Here is a 15,647-nt window from a genome sequence, read left to right as displayed (position 1 = left end):
CTAGTTAGAGCTTCCTTCTCTCTCTGAAATTCTGTGGTTTTGAATTTAGATATACCTTGAAGTGGGAAAGAAATTCTATGAACTTCTATGTGAAAAGATTTCCAATTCACCAAGAAAAATGCAAATAGGTGATATCACCTTATACCTGTTAAATTAACAAAGACGTTAATATTGGAGGAGCCATAGCTCAATCTACAGTAGGAGTTGAACCATTCTGGGATGCAGTTTGGAATTATGACCCCAGAATTTCTAATTCTTCATCTTCTTGGCTGCGAAGACTCTAAGTCCAGGAGGTTAGGACAAAAAGAAAGGTACTGTGTGCACCAAGATAGCCATAGCAGCACTTTCTAGAATGCTATAGCAGGAGTAAACAAAAGAAAAACATAAAAATCACAGACATAAAGTAGGTGCTCAGCAGTAAGTAACAATCTGTGGCATCTCAATGAGAAGGGATGCCACTGGGATAATGAGCATGAGGAATGAACATGGGGAAGCTTTTATGAAATACGATCTAAGGACTCCAAGTTGGGGAACAACATTAACAAGAATGTAAATGAAGACACTAGAAGACTAGAGAATTCAGGCCAAATGCAATGGTCTTCGTGGGCTCCAGATCCAGCTCATTTATCTTATTGGAGAGGTCGCAGCTTGGGGTCTGCACAAAGTCACCGTCCTGTAGCTGTCCTATCGCTGCCGTGCCATCATGTGGTTTCCCTTTTTTTTGGAGTAGTAGCGAATACTATGAAAATAGTACAAAACATTACAAAAAGAAAGTACATCAATAATGTACAGTGTTAAAATAAACACAACAAAGCTTTGGGGAGAAAAGAACTGTTTGTTCTTTTCCTCTCCTTGAGTCATTATGAGGTTTGAATAAGATATATGAAACTCACTTTGTAATTGTTAAGTGTTATATTTTGAAAGAGCTACTATTCTGGTCACAAGGAGACGTTCATTCATTCGAGGTAATTGTTAAGTTTTCAGTATGGGGTAGAGGAGAGATGTTTGCTTTTCAGCACCTACGTATGGTGGAAATTAAGAAGACCTTGTTTTAAATCCTGACACTTCATTGCTATATGACCCCTGACATTTCAGTTTCCTCATAAAAAGAGAGGGTGTAATAAAATGTGTGCTGCTTCCCTTGCAGGGTTATTGTGAGAAAAACACTTGGCCAACATTTAGCTGCTACAGAAATTATTTTTAGGAACATCACTGAGCTCGTCACATGATATGCACTTAATACTTAATGAAGGAAAGAATAATCATCTATTAGATTCCTGTGAATAATTGATAGGGCTTGTTTTTCTTTTTTTTTTTTTCTTTTCTTGAGCATTTCCAGGGGAAGGGACAGTTCAGAAAAGCTCCAAGCTGACTATAAATATTGAGGGGCTTTTGGGTGTTACTTTTAGCCTCTTAAATTAGAAGTTTCCTGGACATGTCAAGGTTGACTTCCATTAGAAGTGTTTAAATAAACTAAAGTGAATTCAGATGTGCTCAGGCCCCTTATTTCTCCTTATAACCTTCACAATGGATTTCAGGGCTGACATCCAGCTACGTCTTTCCTCCCTCGGTTAAGTTTTGTTGGATGTTGCATAATTTGGTATTAATTAAACTCTCTTTTCCCCCCCAGCCCGAGGTTCTGGAACAAATACAAAACCTAAGAGAATTGTGGATGGACAATAATGCACTTCAAACACTTCCTGGGGTATGTAAGTTTATATTATGTAATGCCTTTTATATGTGTTTTAAAAGAAATATCATTTATATAATGTATTACTATTTAACCATAATAGATTCCATTTTTATAAGAGTTTTAAAACCATTTTCAATATGACATGTAATAGCAATGTTTAACTGCAAAAAGTATTCCACTAATTTACTTTTAACGCTCTAATTATTTTGTGGATATGCTTTAAAAACATAGGAATGGTTTATCTTATTACCTTCTATGGGCTATCTCTCTTATCTGTGTCATTTAATTGATGCTTTCAAATGTTGGAAATTGTAATGTTATCAGATGAAAAATAAATAGCATATATACTCATGGATGAGTAGGAGATCCAGTGGAAGAAATTTTATTTAATTAATAGGATTCGAAAATACCATGGGTTTTCTCAGTTCACAAAATGTCTTAAGTTCTATATAATTAACTGTTAGCCTTAAAGCTCATCAGAAACTCCATTAAAATTTTTACAATCCTATCTTAAGAACAAAATCATTCTTTGGGTGCCATCTGCTTCTTTTAAATTCAAGTTCAAATTTTGAGTTCAGAGATGAAAAGTCAAAGAATCAGGTTCTTCATTGGCTTAAAGGGCAACTTGGTACTTTTTCCTAACTGTAAGCTAAAGCAATTAACTCAGTGAGCGTGAGTGTTGTACACTTCAAATGGCCTGGGAGCATTTCAGCCCATTGAGCACACTATCACTATGACTCTAAGTACAGTTTCAGTAAGCATGAGAGCATTTAAAGTAGAAAATAGCTCCTCTGTCAGCATAATTACCCCTTCTGCTGCTCCAAAGATGGATTTCTTATCCCAAGTTTAGGGGAAAAATTAAGAAAAATGATAGGAAATGTAGCTATAACCAGCAATATAGTTATCCTCTTTTTTTGTATAATCATAAGCCTAATTAAAAAGATGACTTTTGGAATGGGGCAGAAAGCTTACTTCTCTTCCCTGAAAATCACAGTGCTACTAATCATCTCAGTCATAATGGGGGAATAGTTATATTTTTATATATCTAGATTGAATTAGGCATATAAATGCAGAGAGAGAGAGAGAGAGACAGAGAGACAGAGAGACAGAGACAGAAACAGAGACAGAGAGAGAAGAGAGAGAGAGGAAGGAAGGAAGGAAGGAAGGAAGGAAGGAAGGAAGGAAGGAAGGAAGGAAGGAAGGAAGAAAGAAAGAAAGAAAGAAAGAAAGAAAGAAAGAAAGAAAGAAAGAAAGAAAGAAAGAAAGAAAGAAAGAAAGAAAGAAAGAAAGAAAGAAAGAAAGAAAGAAAGAAAGAAAGAAAGAAAGAAAGAAAGAAAGAAAGAAAGAAAGAAAGAGACAAAGAGACAAAGAAAGAAAGAAGAAAGAAAGGAAGAAAGAAAGAAAGAGACAAAGATAGAAAGAGAGAGAGAGAGAGAGAGAGAGAGAGAGAAAGAGAAAGAAAGAAAGAGAGAGAGAGAGAGAGAAAGAGAGAGAGAAAGAGAGAAAGAAAGAAAGAAAGAAAGAAAGAAAGAAAGAAAGAAAGAAAGAAAGAAAGAAAGAAAGAAAGAAAGAAAGAAAGAAAGAAAGAAAGAAAGAAAGAAAGAAAGAAAGAAAGAAAAAAAGATATGGATAGATCCTAGATTTATCTTCATAACCCTGAGTAAGAGGTCTGCCCATAGTAAGCACTCAATAAATGTCATCGGAATAGGCAATATATCTAGGTCAAGGATTCTTCCACCCTTGGTATCCGCCTGAACCACCAGAATGTAGCTTGTTACTAAAAGACCACACATTTGGACAGGAATGTCCCTCAGCTTCCATGTAAGTACTCAACTTCTATGTAAAATTCTTTGCAGATTTGATTTTACCCTGCAGAAAGAATATATGGGGTGGGGGAATACCGAGAAATCAGAACAGTTTATAAAGTCAAAGTAATTCTCCTCCATTTCTAGTAATCCCACCTCCCTCATCTCACCATGAAGGAGTGCTAAGAACATTTGAAGCAGAGATAAATGACCCTTCATATTGCCGTGAGCCCTGCCTGCCCAGAAGTATTCTCACAGTTCCATAGCCTGGGGGTAACACCCCGTGTTTGAGCCTCTCTTAAAAGGGCTATCAACATGCTTGGTGGGGTTAGAAACAAGCCCCTCCTTGCCATGAGAGCCGGACAGTCCAGAGAACGCAGTAGCTGCTCCCGAGATGGAGTCCTGGCCCCCACTTTGTGGAACAATGTAAGGAAGTTTGTCTGGTACCAGAAGGCCAGGTTCCAGGTGTCTCCTCACAGCCCTTCCTGCTTCTGCACCTCTGGGCCACGTGGTTCTCCCTCTCCTCCCAGGATGCAAAGGAACTCCTCTTCTTCTCCTCACAAGGTTGTGTCCAGGCACTTGAGCTGAACTTCTCCTGAAGAAGCAGAGTCCAGGAGTGCAGCACATGTTCAGAAAACCCACCTCCTCTCTCCAGACCTGGCTGGAAGTTCTTTGCACAGCTGCCACCTGCGAGGATTAGCATTTTCCCCAAAAGGAAAGCTACTTGAACAGGCAGTCTTCCCGGTCCCAGGGACCCACCTCTGTTTTCTGATTCTATCTCTATTCAGTTTTTTTGGCTCTTTCTCATCTCCCTGCCATATATCTCTGATATATGGTTATAGAGGTCCCCGTCCAGGAATATAACTTCCAATCACTCATCTTCAATGATAGCATTCACTTGTTATGGTATCAATGGGGAGATCCACTTGACTTCAAAGGCAGAAAAAAACTCTGTCCTTTATTTTGTCCTGTTTATTAAGCCTGTTTACAAACCATCAAAAAAGTCAACATTTATTTTGTTGAGTACATCTATACTTTGTAAAGCAAACACCTCATCCCTTAGTCTCACTGAATTCTGATCCATATTCTCTGCACTGCCATCCTGAAATACATCTCTGGACTCAGAGATGTGGGCACTGTGTTCCAAGATGCAGGTCACAATCTCCTCCTGGGTGACTTTTGCCCATGCCTCCCATCAGGCCTCCAGTGTGTCCGCCCAGTGTGCTCAGGAAAGGCCTTCTTCCAACTCTTTACACTGCGGGGATACAAGTGGGCGTCCCGTCCCTCCTGTTACCTTCTCTCCGACAATATCCTTGATGTCACAATTTCTGCTCAATTCTTAGTTCGAACGTGTGCTCATCACGTAACTCTCCATAAAGATGAGTGATCCTCCACTTTAATTCTTGGGAAACGGGTCCTCCATGAAATGTAGTCATATAAAATCACCCAACAAATGCTGATGTTCAAAACATGGGCCTTTGTTTCAAGGAGAATTATAAATAATAGAGATCATTACCCAACTTCCATCAGGGGTGCAGCTCATTATCCAGTTGTAGTAACCATCCAGTTCATTGATGGACAAATTCTATAATATGACTATCCATCCACCATCACTTGAAGGACAGCCATTCTTTGTTACGGTGGGTTTCCTAGTGCAAATAAGTTTAGCGCATGTGCAAGCCATCTAGGAGGCTCTGAAATGTTCTGAGGCTTAATGCAAGTGGGACAATATCATCAAGAGAAGCATTTGGAAGACCTCATCATTTATAGAGAATTCCTCTTTCCTCTTCATTTGGATTCTGCACTGGCCGTCCTCCGTAACAGTGGCAAATGGTGAGCACATGACAACCTATTTGGGACCCTAATACATATTAATAATCAGAGAAGCAGAAAACAGAACTATTTCATTATAATATTTTTTCAAAGAAAATCTTGCATAATTTCAATGTATTTATACAGGGCACTCTATTGGAAGAAAATCCTTAAGGGGCATTGTGTTCCACCAAATCAAATATATTTTAATAGCCACCAAACAGTAAGCATAATAGAATATTATATTATCTAAGCCTTTTAGTTGATTACTTAACTCTAGAGATGTAATTCTTCTATAGGGTATTATTTCCCAATCCTTGCGTTTTCCTTTTCATCAGGTTTCTATTATCAAGGATGCTCTGGATATGGGTATATACAACTCTTTTAATGTTTTAAAGGTAAAAAAAAAGTAGAGTTCTAGTTATGATTAATAATTTTTAAATCTCTCTTTGGGAGAGGTATAATGATAAGACTCATGGTTATTTCTGAACATTTGTTATCAACTCTTCTTTCAGATATTTTGAGTATCAGCCCCTTGATACCTGAAAAATTGAGTCATTTCCACCACGGCCATCGACTGGGTATAGTTAACTTAGTATATCTGCAATTCACATCTTTATTTCTTTTAGCATCATTTCTACTTCCCATGAGGGATGACGAATTCAGAATCCAACTGTGATGACTCCATTCTTGATGGAAAAAATACTTTGAGAAATCTTGACAATGTTTCCCCGGTTTTCATCTATTTGTACTAAGATCGTGCTTACATGCTCTCAGGGATGATCTGACTTCATTTATGTCTTTGCAAAGCTTTCTTTAAATTTTGTCCCTCTACGGTCCCTTGATGTTTTCTGAGAGGATAACCATTCTTAATATTCCAACATCTTCCTCTGTAATATTTTAGACGTGATCTCATTTTAAATTAGTGTGGCTTGTGGATGAAATAGCTCTTCCCTTGGTAGGCTGAGTAAGGCTTTTTCAGTCTGTACATTTTGCCAGTTGCTTTGTATCAATAACAATTCCTTAAGAATTGATGATAATCTGGGTTGATCCATCTCCTTTCGATCACTTCCCATTTTATTTTGCATAGACAGAATATTTAAGTATGTGTTAGTTGGAATTGCCTCAAATGGCATCTTATTATTTTTGTTCTTTACCTTAACTTGATTATTTATCTTTTTTTCCCCCTGAGGCTGGGGTTAAGTGACTTGCCCAGGGTCACTCAGCCAGGAAGTGTTAAGTGTCTGAGACCAGATTTGAACTTGGATGCTCCTGAATTCAGGGCGGTGCGCTATCCACTGCGCCCCCTAGCTGCCCCTTTGATACTTATCTTTATCTCGAATTGAACAAGTCAGTGTTCTTACTATAATCAGATAACTGATTCATAAATGACTCTTACACTGGTATCCAATTGATCCAACTTCATCAGGTGAGGATGCTCCCTCTCCCAGTGCTGGTTAAGGACCTTCTTTGCACCTCAGTCTTACAAAATTGCTCAAGCTCAAATAGAAGCAGGGCCATTGAATCAACCAGGAGGATCCCTACAGCTGCTATTAACTTAGAAAATCACATAATGACATTGTCTCTGCCCCCACTGTATTTGTATTTCTCCTGTTAAATTTCCCCCAATTGTATTTTAATCTGGTCCCAGAACTAAGGGTTTGAAACCTCTGGCTAAGAGGGTTGAGAGCTAGTGACTTGCCCAGCATCACCCAGCTCAGACAGGGCTTGAAGCAGTTCTTCCTGGCTCCAAGGCTGTATCTCTGTGGCATTTTACCTCTAAGAGGGTTTATAAACTACAAATTACCCTGTCATTTTAAAATAACTTCTAAGAATCTCTGCCTCATTCCCACCATTTGGTCACTTTCAGGCAGGGTGCAGAAGTGGAAGGGGTGGAGGTGGGGAGTCTCTCTCCATCTAAGGGCTATTCTGTATTTTTTTTTAATTTTATGACTTGCCATGGCTGGAGAATGCATCACTAAATAACGAGTCTATTAGCCACGATCTTCTCTAAACTTAACCAATTGGAAAGCATAAATTATCATTAGGACCATAATCACAGTTAAAAAAAAAATTATGCCCCACAACTAGAATCAAATTTATTTACATATTTATTTGGAATTTCATCTATGAGTGTTATTGAATTTTTCTCATTTAGCATCCATTTATTAAATTAAATTCATTTTGGTTTTTTAATACTCCCAAAAACCTTAGCTGAAGTTATTTCATGTTTAAAAATCTTAAAACACAAAACAGATAGATAATGATCCATTTAATTTGTTTTCCGATACATCTAACCTCATTTGGAAGGCTATATTTGTTCTAAAGATTTATCAGTTGGTCTAAGTATATGCATTGGATTTTTAATTCTCTTTCCACAAAATCTAGGGCTCTACTCCCTTCTCCCCCCCCCATTCCTTATAGTTATTAGTCTCTAAGTCAATAAATTGCAGAGAAAATGAAGATCTGCTTTGGTAGAGGAGGTTTCCTCATCAAAAGTTCCCTCTACTTATGAAAACATGGATCCAGCCTGCAAATTTGAGTGCGAGGGTTCCTGTTCCACTTCCATTTTTGAACTCCTTCTGTATACTCAGACATACTCTCTTCCCTCCTTTCACTTTTCTTGTTGCCTTTTAATTTCCATCTCATAGGGCTTCCTGCTCTTCCCCATGTATCTAACACCAGGGCTTTCCTACCAAGCAGTTCACCAAAAAGCATTTATTAAGTGTCTACTGTTTGCCAGCTGTTAAGATAGAAAACAACAGACCCTGCCTTCAAGCTAGTTCTATAGTTCTGCTGTAGCCACCTTACCCTTTTTTTGAGAAGAGCTTCTGCACTTAGACCAGAACTATTATATCCTCAATCCCCATCCTGTCCGTACATAGGGCTCTTTTAGGAATTTTCAGGTAAGGATTTGAAGGAACCAAATTTAGGAACCTAAGAATATGGACACACTTTGGCCAGGAGAAAATGTCTCTAAATAATAAAGATAATAATAAAGATTAAAAAAAGATAAATAAAAAAGATAATAAAGATAAAAATAAAAATAAAATAAAAGATAAATAAAAAGATAATAAAGATAAAAATAAAAAATAAATAATAAAGATAAAATAATAGCTTTTCTTAGGAACAGAAGGGACTATAGCTTCAAAATGGGGAGAAATAGCTCACTAGAATCTTTAAATTGAAGAATAACTCTGTGTCCTCAATCATACCTTTAAACGTTAATGGGGACCTTATATCCCTCTCCTTGCCTCTCACCAGTCAGCAGGTACCCCCATAGGGACTCAAAGGAAGAGTGGGGCCAATCAATGACTTTGTCTGGCCAGAGGAAGTGAAAGACAGTCATCAGGAAAGCCAACTGACCCTAGGGAAGAAGAATATTCATTCACTTTGAATGAGCAAGAGGAAAATACTCAAATGGAATCACCATTTCTGCCCTGCTTTATAGAAGAGAGTCTGGTTTCAGTCATCTAAAATATAATTTCTGCCTAAGGAAATGAGATGTATTTTTAATTGGTAATTTTCCAATTTTCCCAAAAGAGCTTTTTGGAGAATGTTTGAACTTTTAAATAAAACCTTTAATAGCAACATGTTTTTATTCCTTGTAAACTTCTTGGGAAAACTTCTCAACTAACCCTGAGTTTATGCGATGTTATCAAGTCTATAGGGAAATTAAAGATGTTGGTGTACCTGGATATGTCCAAAAACAGAATAGAAACTGTTGACTTGGAGATTTCGGGATGTGAAGCGCTTGAAGACCTCTTGTTGTCGTCCAATATGTTGCAACAATTGCCTGACTCTATAGGTGAGGAATGAACATTTTCTTGATGAAACGTTGTATTCAATTTGCTGGTATCTTTTTTATCTTTCCTGGGAGAGTACGGAATGTGCCATTAACAAAGAGCACCAAACTGATTTGGGATTGAGTAGCCAGTATAAAATCTGAGAACTGTTGGAGGGGCTGAGGGGCACTGGCCTGGAAAACCCTGGTGCTGTAGTGGACGAGCACTGGGTAGGTGACCCTCTGCCCCTCTGGGCTTTGGTTTCCTTACTGGTGCAAAGAAAGAGAATGATTAAAGTGACAACCAAACTTTTTTTAAGCTTATAGATTTTTATGTTAATATTTAAAGCATTTTTTCTTTTTAAAAAATTTCTTTGATTTTTAATTCCAGAAATTTGTCCTATTGTGATGAACTTTTGAAACCAGGATATTTATAATAATCCAAGTTGTTTTATTATAATACAAATGTCTTTCTGATATTTAGAATAATCTGTTATATATGTACTATTTTTCTTAGTGCAGAATGTATAGGAGTTGTGGTTCTTAGAATGCTATTGTACGCAGAATTTTTTGAACATAACACCCTAAAAGATGAATTTAAAATCATGGTTCTTTTTGCTGAATATTCATCCTATTCTATATAATAAGCACTGTCCTCAGTTGAACAATTACAATGAAAATTGAACATGATGTGCCGCAATCATCAAATCAAGCTGGAAACCCTTTGAAAAGTATATTTTGATTATTACTTGTAATGACAGGCAATTTTATGGATAAACCAAAAGTCATTTAGTTGAGGCTTTGAAACACAAATGTGTTTGATGTTGGAAACTGCCCCATATATAAAATAAACAAACACACTGTGAATCTTCCCCCTTTTTCCCCTCCCCATCCTTTGTTATTCTCGAGTAGTAACCCTTAAACCCTTTTGGTACACTCTCCATGGGGATGTTTCAGCTCCCTTACCAGACAGTCTACCTTGGAGTAAAGAGCAAAGGCAAGACTCAAAAGCAGGCTGACACAAGTAGGTGAGGGCAGGTAGTTCAAGTAAAGATAAATTCTGCCCCAGCAGGTCTAAGGAGGTACCAGTACTTGATAGTCAGATCTGGAGGCGATAGTACAAAGCACAAAGGATCTAGGAGCGAAGTTGTTCTAATAACATCTTGCAATAGGATTCTTTTTGTCCCATAGTCATTTCATTAAATCTAAACTTAATTATTAGGGCAACAAAAAAAGATTTGTGTTTGGCGTCAAGAGAGGGATGAATGAAAGAAGAGCATGATTGTTCTGGATGTACAATGAGAAGGGACAAGGAAAATGTTCTTTAGAATAATAATATTCTGATACTACCAATTATTTAGAACTTGGAAAAAATGGATTCTCACTGCCTTTATGCCAGAATTAACCCTCACAGGGAATCATTCCCATCACCATAAAGGCTTTTGGCATCTACATTCAAGGCAAAGGTCATTGGTTGGTTGGTTGATTGGTTCTTGGATTTCCTTGAGATTCCACTGCAGGATCTGAATTCTTGAAAGCCAATCAAACAGGACCACAATCTCTTTATTATTGCAAAACCCATTGTGTGGGGACCTCTCTCTCCACTATTAAGGACAAAAACTTGTCCCTTGAAATTTCCTTTTCTATTCATATTACAAAGTCTGTGAATATTAGGAAAATTAATAAGAAATAATGGAAATTTTATTAAGGAGAAGAGATAAAAAAAAAACTATAAAGAAAATTTGTGGTCCAGACCTGTGATTTCACTGGTGCAGATCAATAGGTATCTTATCTCTAGTTTCATGTATAATCATTGACAAGTGCCCAGAGCAGACTAATTGATTTGCCCAGAGTTACACAACTAGTGTCCACAAGAGGCAGGTCTTTCCAACTCCAAATCCAGCACTTGGTCAGCTCCATCAGGCTGACTCTTAAAGATGTCAGTAGAAGTTTATAACAAGATAAACTAATCATCAACCTGTATCAAATAGTCAACAAAAATGTATGAGTGGCCTCTGGGATCAAGTACAAATGTCTTTGTTTGGCTTTTAACCCTCCACTATCCAACTAATCTTTTTCCTGCTCATTTACACATTATTGCCTATTCACCATTGGTCCTCTAACCTCTTCCTTGCTTTTCCCCACACATTTCCTAGCTTGAGGCCATTTATATTATTTCCCAGCTCACCTCTACATCTTGGAGCATCTTCCAGGAGGATCCCTGCCTGATCACCCCTAGTAATATTCCATCCCTTCCTTCACAATGTATTGATTTTGTGTGTTTTTATCTATGGGCTGCCTCACTATCCTATTAGTAACTTTGATGCCCATCACCCAGTCGAGCACAGAGTAACTATTGATGGATTGATTCATTAAAGCACATTCTGGAAATCCAGAACTCTGAGAGCTGGGAAGGAAGCTCAGAACAACAAGCTGCTCATGCACAACAATCTCCTCTCCAGCACCAGTGACAAGAGATCTTCCAGCTCAGCAGGAAAAGTACAGTGGGGGGACCTCCACAGGCAGATGAAGCTGATCATTAGGAAGTCCTTACTCTGGGCTTTGGGTTTTACTTACTTGTTGCCTCAGGTCTCTCTGTGATGTCTGGCTTTTGCTCAGAGTTATGTCCTTTGGAGTAAAGCTAAGCAAAAAAATAAGCTCTTCAAATGTTAGAGTACGATCTGATTTTCTCCAACTCTTCTCTGCTCTAGGAGAAATATCAATCCACCAACAAACATTTATTAAGCACTCACTGTATGTAAAGCACTGTGCTAGAGATACAAAGAATGTCTAAGATGGGTCCTTGCTACTCTCAAGAACCTCATGGTCTGAAGGAAAAGAAACACCCCAAATCTTCCAAATGATCCTTAAAGTAGAATGATTTCTTATGCTTTAACCATTCTGGTCATCATCGTATTCTGAACACTCTTCAGCTTGTCAGTGCTCTTCCTAAAATAACCCACCTAAAACTGCATACAATATTCCAGAGATTATCTGACCAAAATACAATGGGATTATGACTTCTCTTTTTCTGATTATTATACTCTTCAATACAACCTAAAATGGCATTATCTTGTTTGCTACTTTGGGCTTCCCATCACTGTTGACTTAGAGTGAGCTTTTTTATTCCATCAAGAGCCCCAGATCATTTTGAGTAGAACTTTTTCTAGCTATAGCTCATCTATTCTGTAATATTGAAACTGATTTTTAAAAGCAGAGTATACAACTGTTTGCTCATCTCTCTTGCATTTCATTTTATTCTATTTGAATAATCCTTCTAGCCCACTAGTATCTTTTTGGATACTTCTTCATCCAACGTTAGTTCTTCCTAATGAGTTAGTTTTAGTTAGATTTTAATAAATTAGATTTGCATCATCTACAAATTTGACTGTCATGCCTTCTATGACATCATTCATAGTACTGAAAAAATTGTTTAAGAACACATAGGTAAGCACAGATCCCAGAAGAATTTCACTAACCCCCTCCATTCTTACATCAGGCCCAGCAATGATCATTATTTGTTCATTTGTCCAGCTCCAAATCTCTTGACCTCTACTATTACATCATATACCAAAATGGCATGCGAGATCTTTTCAGATTTTTTCCCTGAAATTTAAATATGCTCTAGAGAATTTCCCTAATCTAACATTACGGTAATAGGCTCTTCCCAAAATGAGGTTCATCTGGCATGACCTATTCTGGATAAAGTCATTCTGATTTTTAGTCATTGCTGGTTCCCTTTCTAAATATGGTGTTCTAAAATCCTATCAGGAAACAAAAGCAAATTCTTGGCTTATACATTATAGATTCCATCCTCTTTAATCAGAATTAGTACTTTTCCAAAATCAGAACAAAATAATCAGAATATGGTACTTTTCCAGTCCCACAGATTTTAAAGATTGCTAATCATTGATAAACAATCACATCTGACAGTTCTTTCAATACCTAAGGATATTATTAAAACAGGCCTGATTTAAACCTATTCAGGAAAGTTAAATGCGGTTATAGTCGCTCTTAAATATTTTCATCATCTCCTTCCCAGGACAAATATAAAACAGAAGCAAAATCAAACTTTTTCATTCATTTATTATCCTTCCCTCTCCCTTCATGTATCCAATTTAGCCTGAGAATCCTTTTTTTGGTTTGTTTGTTTTTGATTTAATTAGCATTGATTTTAGATTCAAGGAAGAATCAGTCAATAAACATTCATTAAATACCTATTATGTGCCATGCATGGTGTTAAGCATGGAGAATACAAATATGAAAAAATAAACGCTTCTGTGCTATTGGGTAGCTTAAAATAGAATAGGGAAAAACAACACAAAAAAAGGAAAAACAGGAAAAGGGAAAAAGTTATCAAGGCACGGAAGCATAATGAAAGCTAGTCTGAGGCTGCTGGGAAATAAGGGGATGGTTAGCCAGGGAGAAGTCTTAAATGAGAACCCCTGCTTTGCCCACCGGCCCTCCAGCTGAGAGGCAAAGAGCACAGACACCTTAATGAGGTGTCAGGAGCCAAAAAAATGAGGAGGTTTCCTTGAGCCATGATGAAATCCAAGCAAGTGGGACATGAACCATGTGCTCTGTCCATAATGCAGATTCTTAAAGAACCTAAATCTGAGTGGTTGAAATGAAAATGGCAAAACTGGCTTCAGAACAAAAATTCAAGACCCCTGTCATCAATTGTGTGGTTCAATAGAAGCAATTCTGGATTGGAGTCCAGAGACCTGTATTCAAATTTGACACTGTTCTGTTGTATCACCACCAACAGGCACTTTGCTCCCTGGGCCCACGTGCCCTCATTTATACAATGAGAATACTAAAATAAGCGTTGATGACATAATGGCTTAGCATTTTGCTCACTGCATTAAATGCAGTATCTAACGTAATCTACATAGAAGCAAATGGAGGACGACACTAGCATCACTGCAAGTGGGAAGGATGGAACCGGGAAGTCCCGTCCCTGACCTCTCTAAAGGAAGGCTTTAGGAGCTGTTGAGAGCCCCACCCTGCAGCCATCCAATCAAGGCAGAGAGGAGGCTGAGGGGTTTGGGACTGTGTGAAGATCCAGAGCTGAGGGTGCAGAGACTACCTACCTTTGAGAATGCAGATGCATTCTTACCGTGTTCCGCCACAACACAGGAGTGCGGTTGTCTTTGTTAAATGAGGACGCCATTAGTGTCCAGGAATCCATCAGGAGCATTCACACCAGGAGTAAGGCTGCCCTCAGTGGGACCAGAGTTCAAACAACTTGCTGGATTTCTGCCTCCATGCCAAACCATCCTGCCATCTCTCTCCCCGTCTGTCTCAGGAGTAGAGTCCATCTGCCTGACTCGAGGCTCTTCTCTGCTTTTCACATGACAGCTTCCAGACGGCACCGGTATTGATTTCCCAGCCCATCACTGTGTCTTACTTTATGCTTCTGACAATTCACCCATCTCTTTCTTCTAGCATATAGCCTTAAAACACAAGAGGCTAATCTGATGCTGTTTCCCTCAATTGTTGATTTGTGTGTATGTGTGTGTGTGTGTGTATACACACACATATATACATACATCCACATCCACATATATATGTATGTCTGTATATATATATATATGTACATAAATATGCATTATGTGCATGTGCATTTCTGTGTGTACACACATGCATGTGTATAATTCCCCTGAACCTAGGCACTAGCCTGGCACATAGATATACCTAACCATGACCTGTAGTCCATCTCCTGCTCAGGAGTTTCCCAGGCTACCACCCTACTCCGGCTTCATTCTCCTTCCCGGTCAGTCTTGACACCCTCTAATTAAATGGTTTCACATCCTTGTTCTTGTTATTTAATCATTCAGTTGTGTCCAATTCTCCATGACTCTACTTGAGCTTTTCTTGGTAGAGAGGCTGGTATGGTTGGTCCTTTCCTTCTCCAGCTCATTTTACAGATGAGGAAACTGAGGCAAACAAGGTGAGATGACTCCCCCAGAATCACCCACTAGACAGTGTTTGAGGCCAGATTTGGAATTATTTCCATTATTGAATCCTTTGACCCTTATTCTGTCACTGCTCATGCCTTCCTGAATCCCAGCCCTGCCCTACCACCATTATGTAGCTTGTGCTCTTTCTCCTCCACTGATGAAGGGTGCTAGAAGGAATCACAAGCATGATGATTGTGTTTACTCCATAGAGGTTGTCTTATCTCCCTTTGACCCTGATTGCTACAAGATAATCCTTTTCCTTTTGCCTTTTTCACTCTCCACTGTGTTCTTCATCAAAGCTTTCCAAACCTCTTCTCCCCCCAAGTCTCCTACACCTTCCCTACCACTCCCACCTTCACATCTTCTCTCTCTTTGTACTTGAATTAGAAAATAGGGTCACTCCTCCCCCATCTCAAAGCCCCTTGATCTCCACTTGCATTTTCTTCTCTTTTTCTCCAGTCTCTAATAAAACAATGACTCTCCTGTTTGCCAAGGCTAGCCCTTGATCCTAACTTGCCAGATCCCATCCCCTCTAGTCTGTTTATTACATTGTTTGTCTGTATTTCGGTCTCACCCACTCACTCCTCTTC

The 15,647-nt window shown here is 38.4% G+C and overlaps 1 protein-coding gene across 13 annotated transcripts in view; it reads left to right on the top strand.

Moving 5' to 3' along the window:
* Positions 1–15,647, top strand: part of LRRC7 (leucine rich repeat containing 7) — a 561,937-nt gene that overhangs the window by 389,539 nt on the left and 156,751 nt on the right. For 11 of the 13 annotated variants that reach the window (XR_012481825.1, XR_012481824.1, XM_074265661.1 and 8 more), the window contains 2 exons: positions 1,631–1,705; positions 8,974–9,118. Coding sequence is in view for 11 of the 13 variants with exons in the window: in XM_074265661.1 (XP_074121762.1) it covers positions 1,631–1,705; positions 8,974–9,118 (220 nt within the window). In the remaining 2 variants the exon portion in view is untranslated. Of the gene's footprint in view, positions 1–1,630; positions 1,706–8,973; positions 9,119–15,647 lie in introns of those variants that run through there. The other 2 variants (XM_074265667.1, XM_074265664.1) reach the window with 2 other exon arrangements.

This window comes from Sminthopsis crassicaudata, chromosome 4 (genome assembly GCF_048593235.1).
Source record: "Sminthopsis crassicaudata isolate SCR6 chromosome 4, ASM4859323v1, whole genome shotgun sequence".
NCBI classification, from domain to species: domain Eukaryota; kingdom Metazoa; phylum Chordata; class Mammalia; order Dasyuromorphia; family Dasyuridae; genus Sminthopsis; species Sminthopsis crassicaudata.
The sequence above is the reverse complement of the archived record's forward strand: the minus strand, read 5'-3'. Positions and strand labels throughout refer to the sequence as shown.